Source organism: Lipomyces doorenjongii (assembly GCF_038497915.1).
Source record: "Lipomyces doorenjongii strain NRRL Y-27504 unplaced genomic scaffold V1508scaffold_32, whole genome shotgun sequence".
NCBI lineage: Eukaryota > Fungi > Ascomycota > Lipomycetes > Lipomycetales > Lipomycetaceae > Lipomyces > Lipomyces doorenjongii.
In genome coordinates, this window is record NW_027118099.1 from 71599 (window position 1) to 90808 (window position 19210).

Below are 19210 nucleotides of genomic sequence, written 5' to 3' on the forward strand. Positions count from 1 at the left end.
TATCTGGGCACTCACAGGTACAGATTGAGCTGTGCAAATGGCAAGGCGTGCGGAGAAAAGAACAATCGCGTGTCAAGCTCGAAGTGGAGGACGAAAACAGCGTTGAAACGGACTCACCAAGGGGTGCCGGGTCACAGTGCCGGAGCGCAACACGCGGCTACCATGTCCCAGATTAAGCTCACGTTTCTTGTGCCTGGCAGGTGGATTTAGGGCAGGTGGCAGTGGATCTGCACCCGGAATAACCCCATTGGACTACAATAATTGTGTGCTTCACAGCTGAAAATGTGAATTCTGTAAAATATAGTAATCATTCGAAATTACGGATATTGTGTAAGCATCCAACATCGCGTTAGTTGATTAAGATCTACTTAAAGGTTGCTTGGCAGCAACAGCAAAAATCCTCCGAGACGCGGAGAATGGCCGTGCGCTCACTCGGTTGCCTGGCCCCCCCAATCCCCAATTACCTTGCCTATTCGAGCTAACTTGCACTGTGCTGATGTCCCTCGCTTCCGCTTTCGGCGACCGTGCAAAATTCACCGTCGCGCTTATACCATATCTGCGTGAAGCATCGCCCAGAACAGGCAAATGCGGCGTCCAGATACGCCGACCTACAGCTGTTTCACCACCGCCCAAGTTTAAATATAGCCATTGACCGTTGGTTGATACACAGCTCTCATTGATGAGAGTATATTACGAAGCATTGAGCAGCCCAGTCACAAACAATAAAAAATCGTATAATAATATACGTATATCAATTACCCTCGTCGGCCGACTGCAATGGTAACAGTATGCAGAAGCAAAAGCTGAGTTCTGGACATAGCGGAGTCTCGTAACCTGTTGCTGCACACTGCTCAATATCACCCTATCCGCGAATCGAATTCGCGAACCCACCCCTGATCACTTTATGTATAATCTATTGGTACATTGTGACTGGCAACTAATGCGACCATTTTCACCAGAACAACTGCAGGGATTTTACGGATCCATTTGTACCAACGACTGCCGCCGCTTATTTGATGATATATATGAGTACCTTACGCACTCGCACCTTCACCGTTATTTCCGCAGAATATCTGACTGCACGTATAACCTTTCTTTGTCTTTGAAAGTTCCGTCTCTGCTGATCGATCAGATGTTATTGACTATATTAAATCTGCCCGAGCCTGCGGCGTTTCCCATTGTCTTGATCGACTTCTCACAACCGTAATAATAAATCACTTTGTTTCGTCCAATTGATCTAATACCTAGCCGTATAAATTTTTGAAATAGTTGATTGGTATCGCAATCCAATAAGGGCTCGTGGAGTCCCACACGTGTAACCCTAACCAGATTTGCCAGCGAGTCGACAAACTCAGGGTTACAGATCAACCCGACGTTCGACGTAGGTCCAGATCTCGACTCCTCCTGATAATTGTCGAGTTCGCTAATCTCGTTCATCCATTTGCTAACAGCACCGAGTTCATCGAAACTTATTAATCATTTGTTAATATTCGATTATATCCTCGCTAACCACCATGCCTCTATTGTCCGCGCTTTCCACAACCGCTCCCTACCATTTGTTTGCTTATTCGATCCTGTAGGTATTAAATGCAGCCCTTCTTCCTTCCGTCAGGCAATCGGAATCATTGAATGATGCTAATTCAACCAGCTTTGGCTCGACTGTCTACCAATCTTTCTTTGTCGGTATCACCGCCTATCGCGCACTTCCGCGTCAACACTTCTCCGCCCTGCAGCTCAAGATCTTCCCACCTTACTTCGCAATGCAAACCGTTGTCCCCGGATTCCTTCTCCTTACCGCTCCCTTCTCAGTCGCAAGTGACAAACTCTCGCTCTCATCACTTGTCATAGCCGGCGCGACTGGTCTCGTCAATTTAATGTATATCGGTCCGCGGACAGTTAAGCTTATGAATCTCCGCAAAGCGCAGGAGACGAAGGAGGGCAAGAAGTCTTATGAGGATGATGTCAGTGAGGATATGAAGAAATTGAATAAGGAGTTTGGCATTGTGCATGGAATTAGCACCATTGTTAACTTGGGTACGTTGTTTGTCACCGCCTTCTATGGCGTGATCCTGGCCGAAGCGATCGTTAAGGGGTTCGAGTGATTGTGATGTAGATGCTGAGTGCCAGGATAGCTAGAATGATTCATCAAGCTGATGATGCATACATTTTAATGATAGACGGAGTTCGATACATTTTTCAGGTAGTCTGTCATCGTCGAAGAGATCGACTTCAAGTGTGCCTTCCTTATGCCGCCCAGGTCAGCGGACTCGTCCATCAGTAGTACTGTCAGCAGTGTAGTCTCGGAAATCAACGAAATCTTTTCTGATCGCGGTGGTCATGGCGAAATATACTCTTGTGTACTGACTCTTAAGCACGCTTCGTTAATTCCTTCGATAGCTCCTCGCGCATCCATTCTTCGTCTACCGCAATCAGGCTTACTTGGCCGAGGCGACACTCAGTCTTATGCCTATTTGCTGTGCCGGTGACCTCGGATTGCAGCGGAACGTATATTGATTGCACCAACTTCGCAAACCTCCGACCCCAGCTTGCAGGATTCCGTCCCTGTCCAAGTTTGCTCAACGTCCGACTTAATCCGACGCTGACCGGCTAAGTTGCACCATCTTGCCGTCGGAGATCCTCCAGCCATATTTGTACTCCGTCACACTGCCAGGCGCAAACCGATCTCGTTGTCAAAGTGCTCAATATACATGCTTACCTGATCAACGTCTAGCGAGCCCAGCTTAGGGTTTCCCATCAGCCGTAGCTGCTGTGACGCGCTGTAGACCGATAGCTCGATCACAGCCCTGCTTACCATCGGTAGTATTCGCCGATTCTGGCTGCTACTATCCCAGGGTCTTTGTAGAAAAACTGCACATCGTAGACAAATGATACATACTGCAGTGGGTATTGTGAAAATACGGACAAGCAATCTGAACTTGCGCCTATCGGAAGCCTGTAACACCCTGTCGTGCTTACGCTTCACCACGGGCATAGCAGGAAAAAGCCATGCCTATAAGTTGGTGTACAAGCGACCTCAGGGTCGCGGGAGATGAGTCGATCCGACTTCCGTAAAGCCGTTGGCATCCTCGTCATCCGCTTCATCTCAATGTCGAGATAGAAACGGCAAACATCTTTGACCGCGATTATCTAGTAAGAAGCTGCGCTGGACGGTTGACCATGTAGGTATAGAGCTTCTTAGTCCTACAACGAAGAAAGACTTCCCGCTGTATTCAGCTTTTCCATTCGCCCCCGCCGCGACGGCCATCCATCGTCCAGATCTTCTCGTTGTTGGCTCCAAATGTGTCGATATGGCTATACGTCTGGCGGAGATATGGAAAGTACCTGATTAGGCCGTCCATATGGTCCATTCTTTACTGGAGACTTTCATGAGGTTCTATAGACGGCTGTTAGTCGCATGTCAGGGGCCGTCTCTGTGGCCGTCCCCTCGCGCGGGATGATGACCAGTTGAGATTAAGATTACTGTCAAGTGCAAAATGCATGCAGGTTGTCAATGACGTAGTGCAGGCGAAGCCAAAGATATTTTGACTGTTAGGTTGTTTGCGTCATCATCCCTAAGAGATGCCATTATATTTAATTAATAATGGGGCAGTCCGTCACACCAAGTCAATTCTTCGGAACCTGGGGCCAGCCGAAACGACACCTCAGATCACGAATGCGATACAATCAGTCATCGCCTGCCCATCTAGATTCAAAATTCCAATTTCGATACTATTGACTGGACAGATCCGAAATCCTGCCAATGAGAGCCAACACCGAAGGTGATAGGGCAATTCCGTCAGAAAGTGCTTTCGGGTGATCCTGATTAGAGTTTATCTATGTGTCGGGCACGCTGTCTTATATCTTACCTGTCTGGATGAGCCCTCTCCGAGGTGAAGTCGTCCTCAACCGCTGGCCAAATAGTCTTGTTGCACAAAGTCGAATGGGTCAACATCGCCATGCGGAATCTGGATGTTGGTATCCAGCAAAATTGCCGGATTTATCGGGTCAGTCTAATATTAAAAGTGCCGGCAGCCGAATGTTGTTGCAGTAGGTTGACCTTGTACCGTCGCTGCTGACGGCGCCAGAAGGTTGACGAAAGAGAAACTGAAACTACTTGTCCCTGAAGTTGAAATTGATATCCCAGAGCTGAGACTAGAAAGTTCCACGTCTGAAGAACGGACACAGTTTCGAAATCGCATGTGTTTGGGATGTATACATATTTTGCATTGTTAGAAGGCTGATTTCCTGTATACTATCAAATGTATCATTTCAGAATCTATTTGGTACCCGATAACCAATGTGACTTCACCCAGAAAAGAACAGCGCTCAAAAAGAGCATTACCGTAATAAAGGTATCAAAAAGGGATAGCAGATTCAGCTTCCTTCGTTAAATGCACAGTAGCAGGTTTGAACCGCGCCGCAAAAGAAAACGTGGCCTCCGTATCTGTATACTCCAATAACTCCTCATCGCCCTCTACGTCGAATGTAGTACCATTTAGCTGCAATCTTTGAAATGATTCTGTAAGTGATGAAATATCTTTGCCAGTGATAACTGATGGTGTGGATTTCGTGGGAGAAGATGGAGAGAACAAATGTTCGCCGTCGATGTGCTGCGTTTTTGGAATACAGGTTAAAATCTTCAGGGTAGTATCCCGCATAATCGCATCGTCATTGACTCCCCGCCGAATATCAATTTTGAGATAATCTGGGTTTCGCTGGGGGGACGTGTACGGTGGCGGAGGAGATACCTGTACGACTTCCAACTCTACGTCTTTGATTCCCCCATGTCCTTCACCTTTGCTGCCCGGTGACCCCTCCGGACTCGATCCAGACTCAGTCCCCGAAGAAGACGAAGTAGTCGTCAACTCTGGTGTGGTGAGAATATCCATCGAAAGCAACATTTCCGCCAATTTTCTCCCTTTTTTCGTATTGTCCGGCGCGTCTCCTTTCGCGCTTTCGTTTCGGTCGATGTCTGTCATCGTCGAGGTGAAGACATCGCGAGCCGCATTGAGAGCGGGCACAGAAGTTACCAGTTCTGCGATATTGGTGGTATCAAGCTTTGTTTGAGCTGAGTCAAAAACCGGGATTGCGATGATGCGGCCGGCAGATAACTTCTTGATTAGCAGTGTACCATCTTCTCTGTCGACTGATCGCGATCTAACAGAAACGATCCTCATTCCGTATTCGCTTGACTCGTCGTCGGCGTCGCTGCCTGCGCTTTGTGGTCGCGGCGCAGCATTTTTCCGTTGCGGAGACATAACTCGTGATATTCGTGCTGTTCTAGTTGACTTGTTCGTATCGGCATTCCCGCGAAGATGAGCAATAAGCCATTTCTCAACACCAGCCCGCCTCTTCAGCGGCTGACCCTGCGCTAAGGCGACGCCAAACTCCAATCCTCTCTTGCGCTTCAAAGTATCTCGGCCTGCAGTCTGGTCGTTGGCATCGTTTGCAGGGCATTGAAGATTCGGTTTGCATGGCGAAGTACCGTTTCTCCGACGATGTTTGATGATGTCAAACAACGTTTGTGCGCGTTTGCGTTTTAGTGGTGCTGAAGGCGATATTGTCGACATGGAATGCGCAAGCGCGTTGGAGTCTATCTTCCCGTCTTCAACAGCCCCTAGAGAATCACTATCGGCTTCCACACTGGTGCGTACTATTTCCGCGGCCTTCGTCATCTGGGTCTCGTCGGTAGGTGGAAAAGCATTCAGATGAGCAATTGCTAGTGCGTCAGCCTTCTCGATTTCTATTCCAAGTTTTTCCGACACATAGACTAAATCCTTGACCGTGTTGGTCTTGGTGGTCTTCGTGGCCATTTTTATAGCATGTTGCGCTATACCGTCCAACGCCAGTGAAATGTCTGCGTCAGCAGCTCCTGGATGCACTGACGTTCTCTGTGTTGAAACTTCCATGTTATTGATGAATCGTATCGTTGCGGTGCAGTACCTGAGATCTTATTAGATCTTAGTCGGTTCGTATACTTTAAATATTTGCCACAACAAATATGTCGGAACAAAAGAAGAAGACAGGTAGCATGGCAGAGCACGCATAATGAATGTAAATGATATAATGAGCATGGCGATGGGCGTGGGCCGATTTGAAATTTTGTGAGGAGGATGAGTTTGAGTGAAATCAAGGTTTCGGTTGCCAACGCATCTTCACGGCCGACTTGCACGGCCATCACCTTAATCGGTATTTTCTATGTCACCAACATTTTCGTTTAAACAAAACACCTCCATGACTACAAAAAAAATTCATGCAATGTGGATTTATAATTGAGAGATATCTGAGCACGTTGAGTATGTTAGAACGGAGTACAAGCGCGAATATCAAACGCGTCAACACGTGCACACGCGAATGAGGCTGCGTCAACAAACACTGTTCTCTGTACACGCCATACCCCTGTCAAGTTCTTGAAGAGCAGCTGGTATACACCACTATTCGCTATTATACTCCGATAGGATGAACGACCGACCGCTCTCGTCGACTCACGTCTTATACAAGCGCGCTCAGATGCAGTACTAGTTGACAGATTCACGTGCGTATCAATACGTCTACTGCTTGCTCCTTCTCCAGCTGTCCCAGACACTCCGCACAGTCTACGCTACGTTTGTTTACACTGGCTTGCTTACGTCTGTCTAAATACCATCACAGCAACCCATTGCGCAGCCGCTCACCCTAAGCGTGCACTCGAACGGTCATCGAGGCTCGATTTGTATTCAGACACATTTTTCAGCTTGGTCCGTTTCCTGTATCGACGGCTGATCCGTCTATTCTCGAGACGTCCTCAAAATGACGATTTTCAAAGTCGAGTTTTTAAGTATGTCCATATATTACCCGCTGAACCAATTTCTAACAAGATCAGGTCTGACATTTGTACGACCACGGCACGTCTTCCTCCTTTTACTAATCGTCTCAATAGTACTCATGTGTACGTTCTGCCACTGCCACTTTCACGCTATGCAATTTACTAATGATTCCAAGCACTTCTACTGGCAGGATGTTCATCTTCATTCAGCGTCATGCCGAGGATATACTTACTGAATATCGGCTACAATGGCGGGACGGTATATCAAGTTAATGGTGCTACGGTGGTTAACCCGGAGGCGAGTGTAGTACTGGGAAATATCGTCGGACAAACTAGGTTGGAAGTCCGGATAGGATACTTTGGTATGTTCGTTTTTGTTTGGTTTACGAAACATAGGTTGATATTGACTTGGGGATAGCGCTATGTCTACGTTCTTCGCCGGGTGCGTGGCTTTGTTCGCAAAACGCGACGTCCTTGGCAGAGAACCTATATGCGTACCAAGATCCAATTAATTTACTCCACGTTGCACAAACGTTTCGTGAGAAAATCGTCTTTCCGTATCTTCTGTACGTCATTCGAATCTCTGGCCAGAAACATACTGATTTCTCAACCAGCATCATCGCCGCTGCTCTCTCGTTCATAGTATTCGTGCTAATCCTTCCGTATCCGCCGCTCCTCAAAACAGTTGCCGTCGGCATATGCTTTCTCTCCGCTATACTTGTCCTGATATCTGTTTTATGGCAACACACAGCCTCCGTCGGCGCAGCGACTGTGGCCACGAATCTAGCGAATGGGACAATATTCACGGGAGTTGGAATCACGGCCATGATTTTGGGTTGGTTCACGTTCGGGTTATTGACGTTGACTGTTGTTGGTGTGTACTTTTTTGTTGCGATTAATGCTCTGCACTCTGTGTAGATGTGACGATGTAAGACGAAGTTCGTATATGTAATTGCTTGGATAGGGAACTGAATCAGTTTAAAACAGAACAACTAATTGTACTACTTGTTTTCATATTAGATTGCTTTAGATGGGGTAATGCATCAGTTAGAACGGAGTAAACATTGGATGCCGATATTATAACAACTATTTCTTTTTTTTAACGCTTGCACAAGGGTAAAACCATAGTCCTATGAGTGAAGTCGCAATGAACAGGATACGTACATGTATTATAACGATGTATAGACAAATGATACTTTTAGCTCATATCCATCCAACGAACCCAACAAAATACAATATACACATAAACAGTTTAGATGTAAGTTTCGTACGCCAGCGGCGCAAGAGTAACAGGGGCGTTACCCTCTGCCGAAACGACATGAGCCTCCCTAGGCAAGACAGGCTGTCGTTTAAGGAACACCTTCTCACCTTTCGCCTTCGCGTCCTGTCTCCGGGCCGCGTTCTCCTTGACACGGTTGACGAACTCCTCACGGCACTTGGAGTGTTTGACATGCTCGATGCGGACGTTGATGCGCTTCTCGAGGTAGCGGTTACCGACGACCTTGTAGATGATCACCCCGACTGAGGACTTAGTCACATTGTAGATAATTCCGGTCTTGCCGTGGTAGTACTTATGAGGCATGCCCTTCTGGACGGCGCCATTGGCCTTAATGTCGACGATGTCCCCGACCTTGTAGGTCTTGAGGTAGGTAGTCATACTATTCCCTATTAACATTCCATCTCTTATTTTATGACAAGCTCATGCTGCCAACAGTCTTTTTCTGAATGGGGTACTTACGGAATGACACCATGTTTCTTAAAGTCGCGAGAAAATGCATAGCGAGTGCCAGATCGGTAACCGTGACTATGATGCCATTAGCATAAAATCCCATACACAACAATCACAAAGTCGCCATATCCAAATATCCAAATTCATAATTGAAATAGTAACATATCAAGAATTCGGTCGTGTACATACCTGTGACCCATCTTTGCTATGTAGCTGAATATCTATGCAAATGCAGTATGGACAATTGTCTTCAATGTGTACTATTCGGGATCCTACAAGCTCGTGGGTGATACGACTAGGCGCTCAGGCGCATTAAACAATAAGAAAAAGTAGTCACGCGCACTGGTAGGGCTATACCCTAAAATGGGAGGATTAAGGTTTAGATCCGTAAGCCGCGCGGTACGAAACACTTAGTTCCAAAGCTATTGGGTTTGGGTTTATGTCGCACATCGCCATCACTCTCGTCTTCGGTCTGTGTGAAGCACTTGGTACAATGCATACCCAATCTAATAATCCAAGCCCCTGACTTCAACCATTTGCGTATCGTTATTGATTCAGCATATTTGATATCACAACGAATCGAGACTCGATAAAATGACAGACGAACACGAAAAGTTCAAATTCAAAACATTTGACCAACTGGCGCCGCCCTCGAAAACGGACCACGCCACAACACCGCTCTCCTCCCGACGAGTAAAGGGCAAGGAACTTCCCATCGAGCGCGACGCAGATGGCAAGGAAATTAACCCATACATCCCGCAATTCATCTCCAAAGCGCCGTGGTACGTCGACAATAGCGGCGAAGTCTCGCTTCGTCACCAACGTAAAGATAAGACCGAAAATTTAACTGCCGAGATCGCGTGGTATAAACGCGGTATCAAGGCTGGAGTTGCGGCGACGAAGTATAGGAAGGGCGCGTGTGAGAATTGTGGAGCTATGACACATAAGGTGAAGGATTGTATGGAAAGGCCGAGGAAGGTTGGGGCGAAGTTTTCTGGCAAGGATATCCAAGCCGATGATTTGATTCAGGATGTTAAGATGACATGGGATAGCAAGCGCGATCGGTGGAATGGATATGATCCGAGCGAGCACTTGAAAGTAGTGGAGGAGTACCGGAAATTGGAGCGACTACGGCAAGAGAAGGAGGAGGAGAAAGGCGAGGATGGAGATCATTACGACACGGAGGCGGCCAAAGTGCCCGGCCAAGGATATGACTCGGACGCGAGAATGAGCACGAGGACGCTTCGTATCCGTGAAGACGCAGCTAAATACTTGAAGAATCTCGATTCGACCGGCGAGGAGTATAATCCAAAGAGTAGAACAATGAAGAACGACAATGACGGCTTGCTAGCATCGGACGATGATTTCGTCCGGCAGAGCGGCGAAGCAGAAGAATTCGAAAGCTTGAAGCGATTCGCTTGGGATGCAGCAGAAAAAGGCGCCAATGTGCACATACAAGCAAACCCTACTGAGGGAGCGCTTGCAAAGAGGAAATACGAAGTAGAATCTAAAGAGAAGAGCGAGAGACTCAAAAAGCAGCTGATGGAAAAGTACGGCTAGTATCGATTAGAATAGATTGCCGAGTCGATGTGCGATATGTTGGATCATTGTCATGTAACAACTGGCCAATTTTCTTCTCATTTCGGAGACAGACGCGTAGACGCAGGGATCCTGGATGTCCAGATTACTTTTAAGCAATGAACTTTTTGTATTGTGCAAAAAAATTACTAAACACTTGTACCAGAAAGTAAAAAAATACAAGATGAATTCATATCAATCCCACATCCTGAGCACACCAAATGTACAATAGTTTACTCCTCATCCTCCTCGGCCTCCTCATCATCACCACCACTCTTGTCAGCCTGGCGCTTTCGCTGCACGCGACCAGGACGACCACCGCCGTAGGGTGAGGTGAGAGCGAAATCAATGTGCTTCTGCGAGTCGAGGCGAACCATGAAGGAAGGTACATTGACGATCTGCTTGCCGACACGTACATGTCTCTGTCTGATCAATACACGCGCATGATGAATACTCTTGGCCAAGCCCAACTTGAAGACCTGAGTCTGCAATCTCCGCTCTAAGAAATCCTCAATCTTGAGCGCCAATACATAATCGAGACGCATTTTGTCCTCGCTCAAGACACCAACACGGATGAGACGGCTAATTTTCGTTAGATCCATCCACCAACTCCTGCACTTCATATCCGAATTTTTAGTCTGGCACATACCGAATAAGGGCATTACCCTCGAACAAACGCTTGGGGTCCTTTTCATCTCTGGTCAACAAATCTCGCGCAGCTCGTCGAATCTTCGACAACTGCAGGCCAATTCTGTAGATCTCTCGCTTGTTCTTCAACCCGCTGCACAACAGTTAGCCCGATCGATCACATTATTCCGCAACAATTAACCACACGCACTATTCACCAGCAAGCTTAAGCTCCGAGTCCTGTTACTTCAACGTAAGTATCACTTTATACCATCTCTGCAATGAAAATTGTATTTACCAAACGGGCAAGCTCATAAGGACTATGACAATATTAGCATCCGAGTACTTGGTTCTATTTCTATCTCTCAAAACTGCAACGTACCGCTTAGGGACCGTGTAGGTCTTCGAGTACGTGTTTGGAGCGCCTATTCGAGCATTATCAGCGTTATTATTCCGCACTCGTTACCAACACTTTTTAATTCGAACAAATCCATTCATCAACAATCAAGTGAACAAAGCTGAGTACGTACGAGGCATCTTATATTATCGTTTATGATGGTGACTTTTAACAAAAGAGCTGTAACAAGGCGATGCTACTCCAAAATTCGAGATGCGCTTCACCGCATGGAGGATGTTGTGGTTGCCTTGGATCTTGCCCTAACAAAGGGCCCCAGGATGCTCAGCTGTCAGAAGGCGTGGTGTGTGACTGCTTGTCATAACCCTAGCTTGACTAAATACAACCCTACATTTTAATTTGGACATCGCGAGTAAACGACCAATTTCTCATTGGGGCTAAATAACGTATACTTGTCATACGAGACGATGGCATCTTGAGCCCCATAATTATTCACCTTCGACACTTTATGAACGTTGCGCAGGCACCAAAATGCTGGCAGGGTTAGGGTTAGTGTGAAACTGACAGAGGCGTTTTGTTTTGATATTGTGTATTAAGGCGCTATGGCCGAGCGGTTAAGGCGAGAGATTAGAAATCTCTTTCCCTCTGGGAGCGCAGGTTCGAGTCCTGCTGGCGTCGTGATTTTTTTGTATGTGGGGTTTGGTGCAGAAAATTATTAGAGAAAAATCTTTGCATTCTTGTGCTAACCCTCCTGGCAAATTGTGGTACCAGCGTGCTTTATTAATCCAAGAAATTTCAGTGTGGTTATGAAGCTCTTGTGAATTCATTTAATGTCTCTCCTAGCAAAAAACCCACAAAAACTCGCAAAACCCGCAAAAATGCGAAATTAAGCAGAGTGTTTGGGAGTCTTTTGACCCCATAGGGGCTTCCAATCCACGAGGGACTTGCACTCACAGAAGCATTGCTGCTTCTATACACGCGGGGCTAGGTCCCAGCGTGGCGGCATCCCGAGAGATGCCACCACTTGCCATCATGCTCTCAGAGCAAGACGAATTCAAACATTAAAATCGCGGTCAAAGACCGAGGTACTCGAAATGCGAGTACTTGTGCAAATAAAACACATAGAAAAGGAACGTCCATCTGGACAAAGATGTAGGAAACATCCTCAGGGCAAAAACCCAGTGGAAACAAATTCCCAAACCTACACCGTTCCTTATTAGCTTGATGGCTCCGCCCAGTGCCCACACTCGAGTACGCCAAAACCTTCGCAGGGCATATATCCGGCAGGGTGAGAGGATCGATCGCCTGGTCGAGGACATGCACAAGAAGGCAGCGGCGTTTCTGTGTTCCAATTACGACCGTGTGTTTCTCCCGAAGCTCAATTTCCACACGTGCCGGAAGCTCAACAGGAAGTCCAAGGCATGCATGGCCACCCTTGGCCACTGTGCGTTCTTTGGTCGAACTGTCATGAAGGCAGAGCTGTTTGAGCAAACGCAAGTGGTGGAAGTTGAGGAGGAGTGGACCTCCAAGACCTGCTCCTGTTGTGGGTGGGTGAATCACAATGTCTCGGTGCAAGAAATTTGGCTTAGCTTTAGCCTCTTCCTCGGTTTCACCGATGCTGCACATGTTGGCTAATATCATACCAGCAATATCCAATATCACAAGCTGCTTTCTGATGTAGCCTAAAACTGAGATAATTTATAATATAAGTATGGCGCGTGGACTGGTGTTGGCGAATATATGATACTGCCGACATAGCGCGTAGTCACGCAGTGTGCCATCTTCAATATGTGCTAGATGTTAAAATTGACAATCTCATAACTCATCATACATAAGTATTGAGGTGTCAGTTAGGAATGAGATATGAAAAACAATCTGTGTGCTTAAATCCGACTACATATCATAGGTTGTAGATGACATGCTTCCGCAATAAGCTGTAATTTTCTGCTGCGGATGGAGGAGGGTTGTGCGGTTTGGCAAGACGTGATTTGAGCGAGCAAGCCATACAACACCATTTCCCGTCGAATTCAGAACTTTCCTCAAGCACTACGGTCGTTGCAATTGACCATGTATTTTTCTATATTGACTGTAAGAAGTATACTTTCTGACGAATGGGCGCTCATTTACATGCGCGACACTATAGAAGGAACTCATGATCTGGCTCGTGTAGTTTCCCCTCCGGGCAGTATCACACCAGCCACAAGTCTCCGCCGCAGATGATGCGGCTTGGATATGGACGTTTTGAGAAATTTATGGCGTCTCAATGGCACCGGTTCGAAATTTCGTGGCCAGTCAATGGCCGCGGGCCAGACCCGTGTCCTCAGCCACATTCAGGGATTGCACCGCCTCATGCGGCACAGAGTGGCAATGAAATGCTCAATGCAGCCAACCAGATCCCGTGCGCCAGAGTTGCTGCTGTAGAAATCAACCGCTGCACGTCTCATCTGAATTATATTTGCCATAATCACCTCATTCCATCGCGCTATACACGGCACTGCTATCATAAACGGCACAATGCGCTACTCTACTCTTTCAGTCATAGCTACTGGGGCTTTATTAATTGTGCTTCTGGCAGCTGCGCCGGCTGCCGGTGGTTTGGTACGCCGCACTGAAGGCTCGATCAACTCAGACCGCATGCCTTCCGTCGAGGGCTCTGAAGGTTCTCCCCTAGCTCGGACAGAGCTCAGTACTGATGGTAGTGCCGTGGGCGAACTCGGTACGCTTATTTATACTTTCCGATTTCCACGGTCTTTGCCGTTTCTCACTATTAGCTCACTCTGCTAATCCATCACAGTCTCCTCTGACGAGCTTCCCGTTGCGCACTCTACGGACGACATGGAGCACGGTGTCGCAGCCATGGCTCCCGCGGTCGCTCACGCACTCGGCACGACGCCTGACTCTATTGCCGACAACTACCGCTCCTTCGCTATGTCCTTCATGATGATCATCTTCTCAGAGATCGGTGACAAAACGTTCCTGATAGCCGCCATCATGGCTATGAAGCATCCTCGCACAACAGTCTTCACTGGCGCCTTCGCTTCTCTCGTAGTCATGACAGTCCTGTCAGCTCTACTCGGCCACGCAGTCCCGCAGCTCATTCCCAAGAAGTATACATCATATCTCGCGGCCTTGCTCTTCGTCGTCTTTGGCGTCAAACTCATCAACGAAGGTCTGCACATGGACAAGAGTGCCGGTGTCGAGGAAGAAATGCAGGAGGTGGAGAACGAGCTAGAGGCTAAGGACTTCGAGTCCCAGTCCGGCTCGCTCGAGTCCGGTCGCGTCAAAGCAGTGAAGACGGGAAAGCTGAACGGGTTCGTGAATCTCGTCGGTCTTATTCTCAGCCCCGTGTGGATCCAAACCTTTGTTATGACTTTTCTCGGAGAGGTAAGTAGTATCTATCCCAATTTAATGGTCGTATACTAACTCGCCACAGTGGGGAGACAGATCTCAAATCGCGACTATCGCAATGGCCGCTGGCCAGGACTACTTGTTCGTCATTATCGGCACCATCGCCGGTCACGGTCTCTGCACTCTCGCGGCTGTCCTCGGCGGCAAATTTCTCGCGTCTAAAATCAGTCTGCGGACAATCACCCTTGGCGGCGGCGCAGCATTCCTTGTGTTTGCAGTCATCTACTTTTACGAGGCCGTGCATTTGTAGGTCACATATTTGCAATATAGAGCGTTCTCTCTTTTTATGTTGCTTGTCTGCTTGGGTACGTCAATATAAGGCGATCAGCATTTCATGCGTTTGCATGTTCTCTCTTGGATTTTGCGTCAGATTTATTGAAATGTCCTTTTTTTGGTGTTAAAACTGTGAAATACTGCGTGGTCTAAAACTATGGAATTATTGCCTTCGTTGTTATTTTCTTGTTCAGTTCATGTATTATGGGAATCATAGGTAAAGAATATGTGTTTATGGTGCATGCTGTTTTCCATCATGGTTGCTAATTCGCAATTGCACTTGATTAACGTCGATACCAATTAATAGAGTTGGCAGAGCGTTCACAAAGCAATGCGAAGGACAAAGACTGAGAGTCGCACGCTATTGTATGAGAGCTGTCGGATATTATTTTAATACAAATTATAATTATCTCATATCATACTTATTCTGTAAAGACTGTTCGATCTAACTTGTGTAGTCTGAGGCGAGAAGATACTAAAACTGTAAGGAGTCGTGACTCCTTACCGAGGTGGGTACTAGCTATTTGAGAGCGCCTAGTGTGTTTGCAAAGCCTCCAGTTGGCCTCAATTCACAGTGTTTACCACGATTAGGTCAGCCGGTATCGCGACAAACGCAGTCCAAGGAGACCACAACACACCCTATGTTTTTTACGTCCTGACGAGTCAAACGATAACTAATTTTTAGCGACCAGCGATAATCTTCGTGGTGCTTGGACTGACATAAAATTTGTCCTTGTTACTGGGTCTCCCTTGTTCTCTGTTCTCTGTTTCTCTTGCTACTGAAATCTGCCAAACTTCCGTTCTTGTTTCCTCGTACTGTCGAGCCAAACACATAAAACATTCCTTTCGCCCTGACTCTGCTTGCTTATTTGTTCCGTTGTCACCCAATTCACATTAACTAATAGCAGACATAAGCGACGTGGGTGTCATATTACATACGTACTGCTCACAGCTAAATCTGAACACATCTCACCGCGTAGTCCTTGGGACCTCGCCATTCTTCATTATGGAGCGTCAAGTTGCACAGCATAAAGGAATACATGGCTTTGAACATCCTGACAATGCAAGTGGCATTTGCTCAGACTTGACGGTCACTATACCGCACAGCTACGTCGAGAATGCTGCCTCGTCGATGGAAAATCGGACACAAGACGTCCTCGGCCGCGATCCCATACTACTGGAAGAGGTTGAGTATTGTCCGACAAAGTACCAGAGAATAATGGGCCGCCTTTGGGATACATTCCATAAACCACCGAAAGAGCGCAAGTTTGTCAGGAGATTGGACTTTTATTTACTGTAAGTTATGTTTTTGCCATAGTCAGGGCGTTTTAATGGTTACCTTTTAATGGTTACTAGGTTGTATTCAATGGTGTCATTTATCATCAAAACACTTGATTCCGGAAATATCAGTAACGCGTTCGTGAGCGGCATGAAAGAAGAGGTACGCATGGGGGCTTCGAGTTCAGACATGCACAGCCAACTGACAGTACGCCGCAGCTCGCACTCAACCAACAGGAACGAAATTTATTCAACACTGCGTTTGATCTTGGGGGTCTTATTGGCGCGATTCCGTCGCAATTTATTTTGATCAGAATTCGACCGTCGATTTGGTTGCCTTCTTGCGAAATAATTTGGTCGCTTTTGGTTATGGGCATGGCGTCGTCCAAATCTGCCAGAGACGTGAGTATGCCATAAATTCTGCGACTGGAAGAGAAGTTTAATGGCTGATTGTATAGGTTTACATATATCGCTTCTTCGTTGGTATGACTCAGGCTGTCGCGTATCCCGGTTTCTCGATGGTCCTCGGAAGCTGGTATCTCCCGGGAGAACTTGCCAAACGCCTCTCTCTATATGACGGCTCGTACACGATTGCGAATATGATGGCAGGATATCTGCAAGCCCTCGTCTACGCAACGCTGAACGGCAAATACGGCCTCTCAGGCTGGCGTTGGCTCTTTCTTATCGACGGAATCATCGGCATCCCCCTCGCGATTTTTGGCTATTTCTGCATCCCGGACTTCCCGACCACAACACGTGCCTTTTGGCTCAGCAACGACCTCCGCAAATATGCCGTGGCGCGCATGGCTGAGGCCGGTCGTAAACCTCCACGTAAGCTCACATGGAGGAGAGTTTGGGGTTGGATCAAGACGTGGAGACCCTATGGTTATGTCTTCCCGTACGTGTTGTTCGCAATCACGTCGACATATAGCTACTTTAATTTATGGCTCAAGAGTCTGGATATTTACACCGTTGAGCAAGTCAATCTGATTCCTACAGGAGGTTTCGCGCTCGGTCTTGTCTCGGCTTACGCTCTCGCCAACTTGTCGGATCGCACCGGAAAACGCTGCCCGTGGCTTTTGATCGCTATTGCACGTTCCTGTTGATATATCTACGACAGAAAGATTACTAACAATTGCAGTTCTTCCGCTTTCTGAGCAGCTTGCTCCTGGCCATCTGGTACATCCCTTTCTGGCTCAAAATGATTGCCTTCTTACTTCCCATGGCCGGCGAACCAACATGGGCCCTCCTAACAACCTGGATTCAAGAAGTCTTCCAGGACGATGCTGAGCTCCGAGGCATACTCCCGGCTGTAGGCGGGGCGCTCGGATCTGGCATCAAAGCGGGTCTTCCGCTGGCTCTGTTTCCGACTGATCAAGCCCCGAAATACAAGTTCGGATATAAAGTTACGACTGTGATAATCTTTGTAGAGTTTTGGGGGGTAGTGTGGTTTGGATATATGGCAAAGCGGGAATTGAAGCAGCGGAAAGTGGTGCTGAACCAGTTTGGATTACCTGTTCTTCGAGAGGAATTGTTGGCGTGCACCTACCGTGACTTGAGTCCGTTCGGAGTTGAGAAGATACCTCTCGAAAGCGGGGAGACTGACATGAATGAGGTTAAGGATTTTGCTATTACTGATGCGCGCTAGAGAGACTGACAAGCTGATTTGTGATATCTTATGTTGTGATTACGACTGCCTAATTTGATACTCGGTTTTTGGATCAATCACTCGTTTATTATGTGCCCGCGCTCTGTACATTAAATTTTATATATTGAGACGTTTGGGATCATTCTTATCGGGCTTCGCGAGTTTTGTGACCATTGAGAATGAGAAGTGGAATGACAAAATGTGAAAATGGTTTATTCTGCATCCAATCGCGAGTCGCGTACCAAAATCTTTATAATACACAAATCCACCCTTCTAACGCCGCAAACTCCAATTCCGAATTACTCGATACTAACTCGCTCATGCCGCCGTAGCAAGTTCGGCAGTGCACCGGCTGCACCCGCACTTAAAATACCACTGCTCTTGAAGCAGATTCCGTCGCGTTTGAACGGGCATTTTCAGCATCATGCCGTAACTTATACAAAGTTCCTCCCCCTCCCTGACCGCACGCGAGGTACTAAAATGCATTTGCCTTCCAGACCGCGTCTTTATCACATTCGGATCACAACTATGATTAAAATACGACCCGGAGGGGAAAATCGACGATCCCAGACACTCAGACTCCGCATTTAATGGTAGCTGCCATATTCCGAACGCGTTAGCTGATTCGCGACCGAGCACTGCGCGCACGTTGGCTGTTGTGACCAAGGCCTGCAATTTCTTGGGCATGATGGCTTTAAGGAATATAAAAACCCGGATATGCGATTCTAGTAATGCAGGAAGACGGTTGATGAGATCTTTTTCGTGCGATTCTAACTCGGAGAAGCCATTCCATGTAAACCAAGGAACCGTAGATGTGGTATGACTCTCGAGATAGAGACGCACTATAGCAACAGCTACCAGTCGCGCGGAATCGTACTCGATGTCTTCTAACGCCAACACTCTATTCTTCAAAGTTGGGTTGCGGAGGGGATTACCGGTCACCGAATTCGCAGTCACTAAACCCTCCACGTGTTCCCACAACTTTTGTATTGCATCGCTTTCGAAACTGAAGTCCTCGTGTATGAAGTCCTGGTCATATTCCCCAGCCTTCGAAGTCTGCAATTTCCGCCTCGCCACCGCAACAGCTTGTTCAATCACTTCCAGCACAGGCACAAGTTCGCAATACGGATCTTCCTCATTCACCCACTGTTCCCGACAACTCTCGCTACAGAACCACAATCCAGCTGACTCGGTGCCTCGTAACCTGACTTTCCACGTGCGGCCGAGTTCGTAGGCGAAACAATATGCGCAGACTTCTTTCCTGAAATCGCGGAAGATAACGGCCGTGAACGGTGTTGTCGCGATGTGAACCAGCGTTCCGCGTGGTATAGCGCACGTGGCGAAACAACCGCGGCCACCGTACGTTGTCGGTCGAATCTCGAACATTGTTTGGGTCGTAGCTTTTCTATGCGAACTCTTGCAAAATATGGACGAAGCACTAGAGGACCACTATCATTATTGTAATCTTATAAAATGCTGCCTGCTCGTCGGGAATAACGAATGTGTCGT

At 47.4% G+C, this 19210-nt stretch overlaps 10 protein-coding genes and 1 non-coding gene across 11 annotated transcripts; 7 read left to right on the forward strand and 4 right to left on the reverse strand.

Moving 5' to 3' along the window:
- Positions 1-1514: 1514 nt before the first annotated feature.
- Positions 1515-2102, forward strand: V1508DRAFT_356044 (uncharacterized protein; the record flags this gene model as incomplete). Its single annotated transcript, XM_066936977.1, has 2 exons — positions 1515-1576; positions 1649-2102. 2 exons carry the CDS (start codon positions 1515-1517, stop codon positions 2100-2102), a joined length of 516 nt encoding a protein of 171 aa, XP_066795182.1.
- A 2253-nt stretch (positions 2103-4355) lies between these two features.
- V1508DRAFT_356129 (uncharacterized protein) lies at positions 4356-4979 on the reverse strand (the record flags this gene model as incomplete). The annotated part of the gene is made up of 1 exon (XM_066936981.1): positions 4356-4979. One exon carries the CDS (start codon positions 4977-4979, stop codon positions 4356-4358), a length of 624 nt encoding a protein of 207 aa, XP_066795183.1.
- A 1810-nt stretch (positions 4980-6789) lies between these two features.
- V1508DRAFT_356119 (Ca2+ regulator and membrane fusion protein Fig1-domain-containing protein) lies at positions 6790-7723 on the forward strand (the record flags this gene model as incomplete). Its single annotated transcript, XM_066936980.1, has 4 exons — positions 6790-6817; positions 6982-7167; positions 7224-7371; positions 7420-7723. The coding sequence occupies 4 exons, from the start codon at positions 6790-6792 to the stop codon at positions 7721-7723; spliced, it is 666 nt and encodes a 221-aa protein (XP_066795184.1).
- Positions 7724-7759: 36 nt separating this feature from the next.
- On the reverse strand, positions 7760-8807 carry V1508DRAFT_456328 (60S ribosomal protein eL21). The gene is made up of 3 exons (XM_066942649.1): positions 8724-8807; positions 8544-8609; positions 7760-8463 (listed from the first exon to the last, which is right to left on the reverse strand). The coding sequence occupies exons 1-3, from the start codon at positions 8732-8734 to the stop codon at positions 8058-8060; spliced, it is 483 nt and encodes a 160-aa protein (XP_066795185.1). The 5' UTR covers positions 8735-8807; the 3' UTR covers positions 7760-8057.
- A 229-nt stretch (positions 8808-9036) lies between these two features.
- V1508DRAFT_419339 (Pre-mRNA splicing Prp18-interacting factor-domain-containing protein) lies at positions 9037-10293 on the forward strand. The gene has a single exon (XM_066940585.1). The coding sequence runs from the start codon at positions 9129-9131 to the stop codon at positions 10092-10094; it is 966 nt and encodes a 321-aa protein (XP_066795186.1). The 5' UTR covers positions 9037-9128; the 3' UTR covers positions 10095-10293.
- V1508DRAFT_419342 (40S ribosomal protein uS4) lies at positions 10224-11357 on the reverse strand. The gene is made up of 6 exons (XM_066940586.1): positions 11270-11357; positions 11122-11164; positions 11038-11059; positions 10951-10979; positions 10762-10893; positions 10224-10694 (listed from the first exon to the last, which is right to left on the reverse strand). Exons 1-6 carry the CDS (start codon positions 11274-11276, stop codon positions 10346-10348), a joined length of 582 nt encoding a protein of 193 aa, XP_066795187.1. The 5' UTR covers positions 11277-11357; the 3' UTR covers positions 10224-10345.
- Positions 11358-11690: 333 nt separating this feature from the next.
- On the forward strand, positions 11691-11772 carry V1508DRAFT_t57. The gene has a single exon. It is a non-coding gene; the product is annotated as a tRNA-Ser (tRNA).
- Positions 11773-12348: 576 nt separating this feature from the next.
- V1508DRAFT_327013 (uncharacterized protein) lies at positions 12349-12642 on the forward strand (the record flags this gene model as incomplete). The annotated part of the gene is made up of 1 exon (XM_066936625.1): positions 12349-12642. A coding segment is annotated over one exon (294 nt), but the record flags the coding sequence as incomplete, so codon positions are not given.
- A 756-nt stretch (positions 12643-13398) lies between these two features.
- V1508DRAFT_372039 (uncharacterized protein) lies at positions 13399-15191 on the forward strand. The gene is made up of 3 exons (XM_066937501.1): positions 13399-13810; positions 13889-14478; positions 14528-15191. Exons 1-3 carry the CDS (start codon positions 13609-13611, stop codon positions 14750-14752), a joined length of 1017 nt encoding a protein of 338 aa, XP_066795189.1. The 5' UTR covers positions 13399-13608; the 3' UTR covers positions 14753-15191.
- Positions 15192-15292: 101 nt separating this feature from the next.
- V1508DRAFT_456333 (major facilitator superfamily domain-containing protein) lies at positions 15293-17871 on the forward strand. Its single transcript, XM_066942650.1, has 5 exons — positions 15293-16071; positions 16132-16216; positions 16273-16455; positions 16512-17144; positions 17195-17871. Exons 1-5 carry the CDS (start codon positions 15782-15784, stop codon positions 17699-17701), a joined length of 1698 nt encoding a protein of 565 aa, XP_066795190.1. The 5' UTR covers positions 15293-15781; the 3' UTR covers positions 17702-17871.
- On the reverse strand, positions 17682-19209 carry V1508DRAFT_419355 (uncharacterized protein). Its single transcript, XM_066940587.1, has one exon. The coding sequence runs from the start codon at positions 19085-19087 to the stop codon at positions 18020-18022; it is 1068 nt and encodes a 355-aa protein (XP_066795191.1). The 5' UTR covers positions 19088-19209; the 3' UTR covers positions 17682-18019.
- Position 19210: the final 1 nt, after the last annotated feature.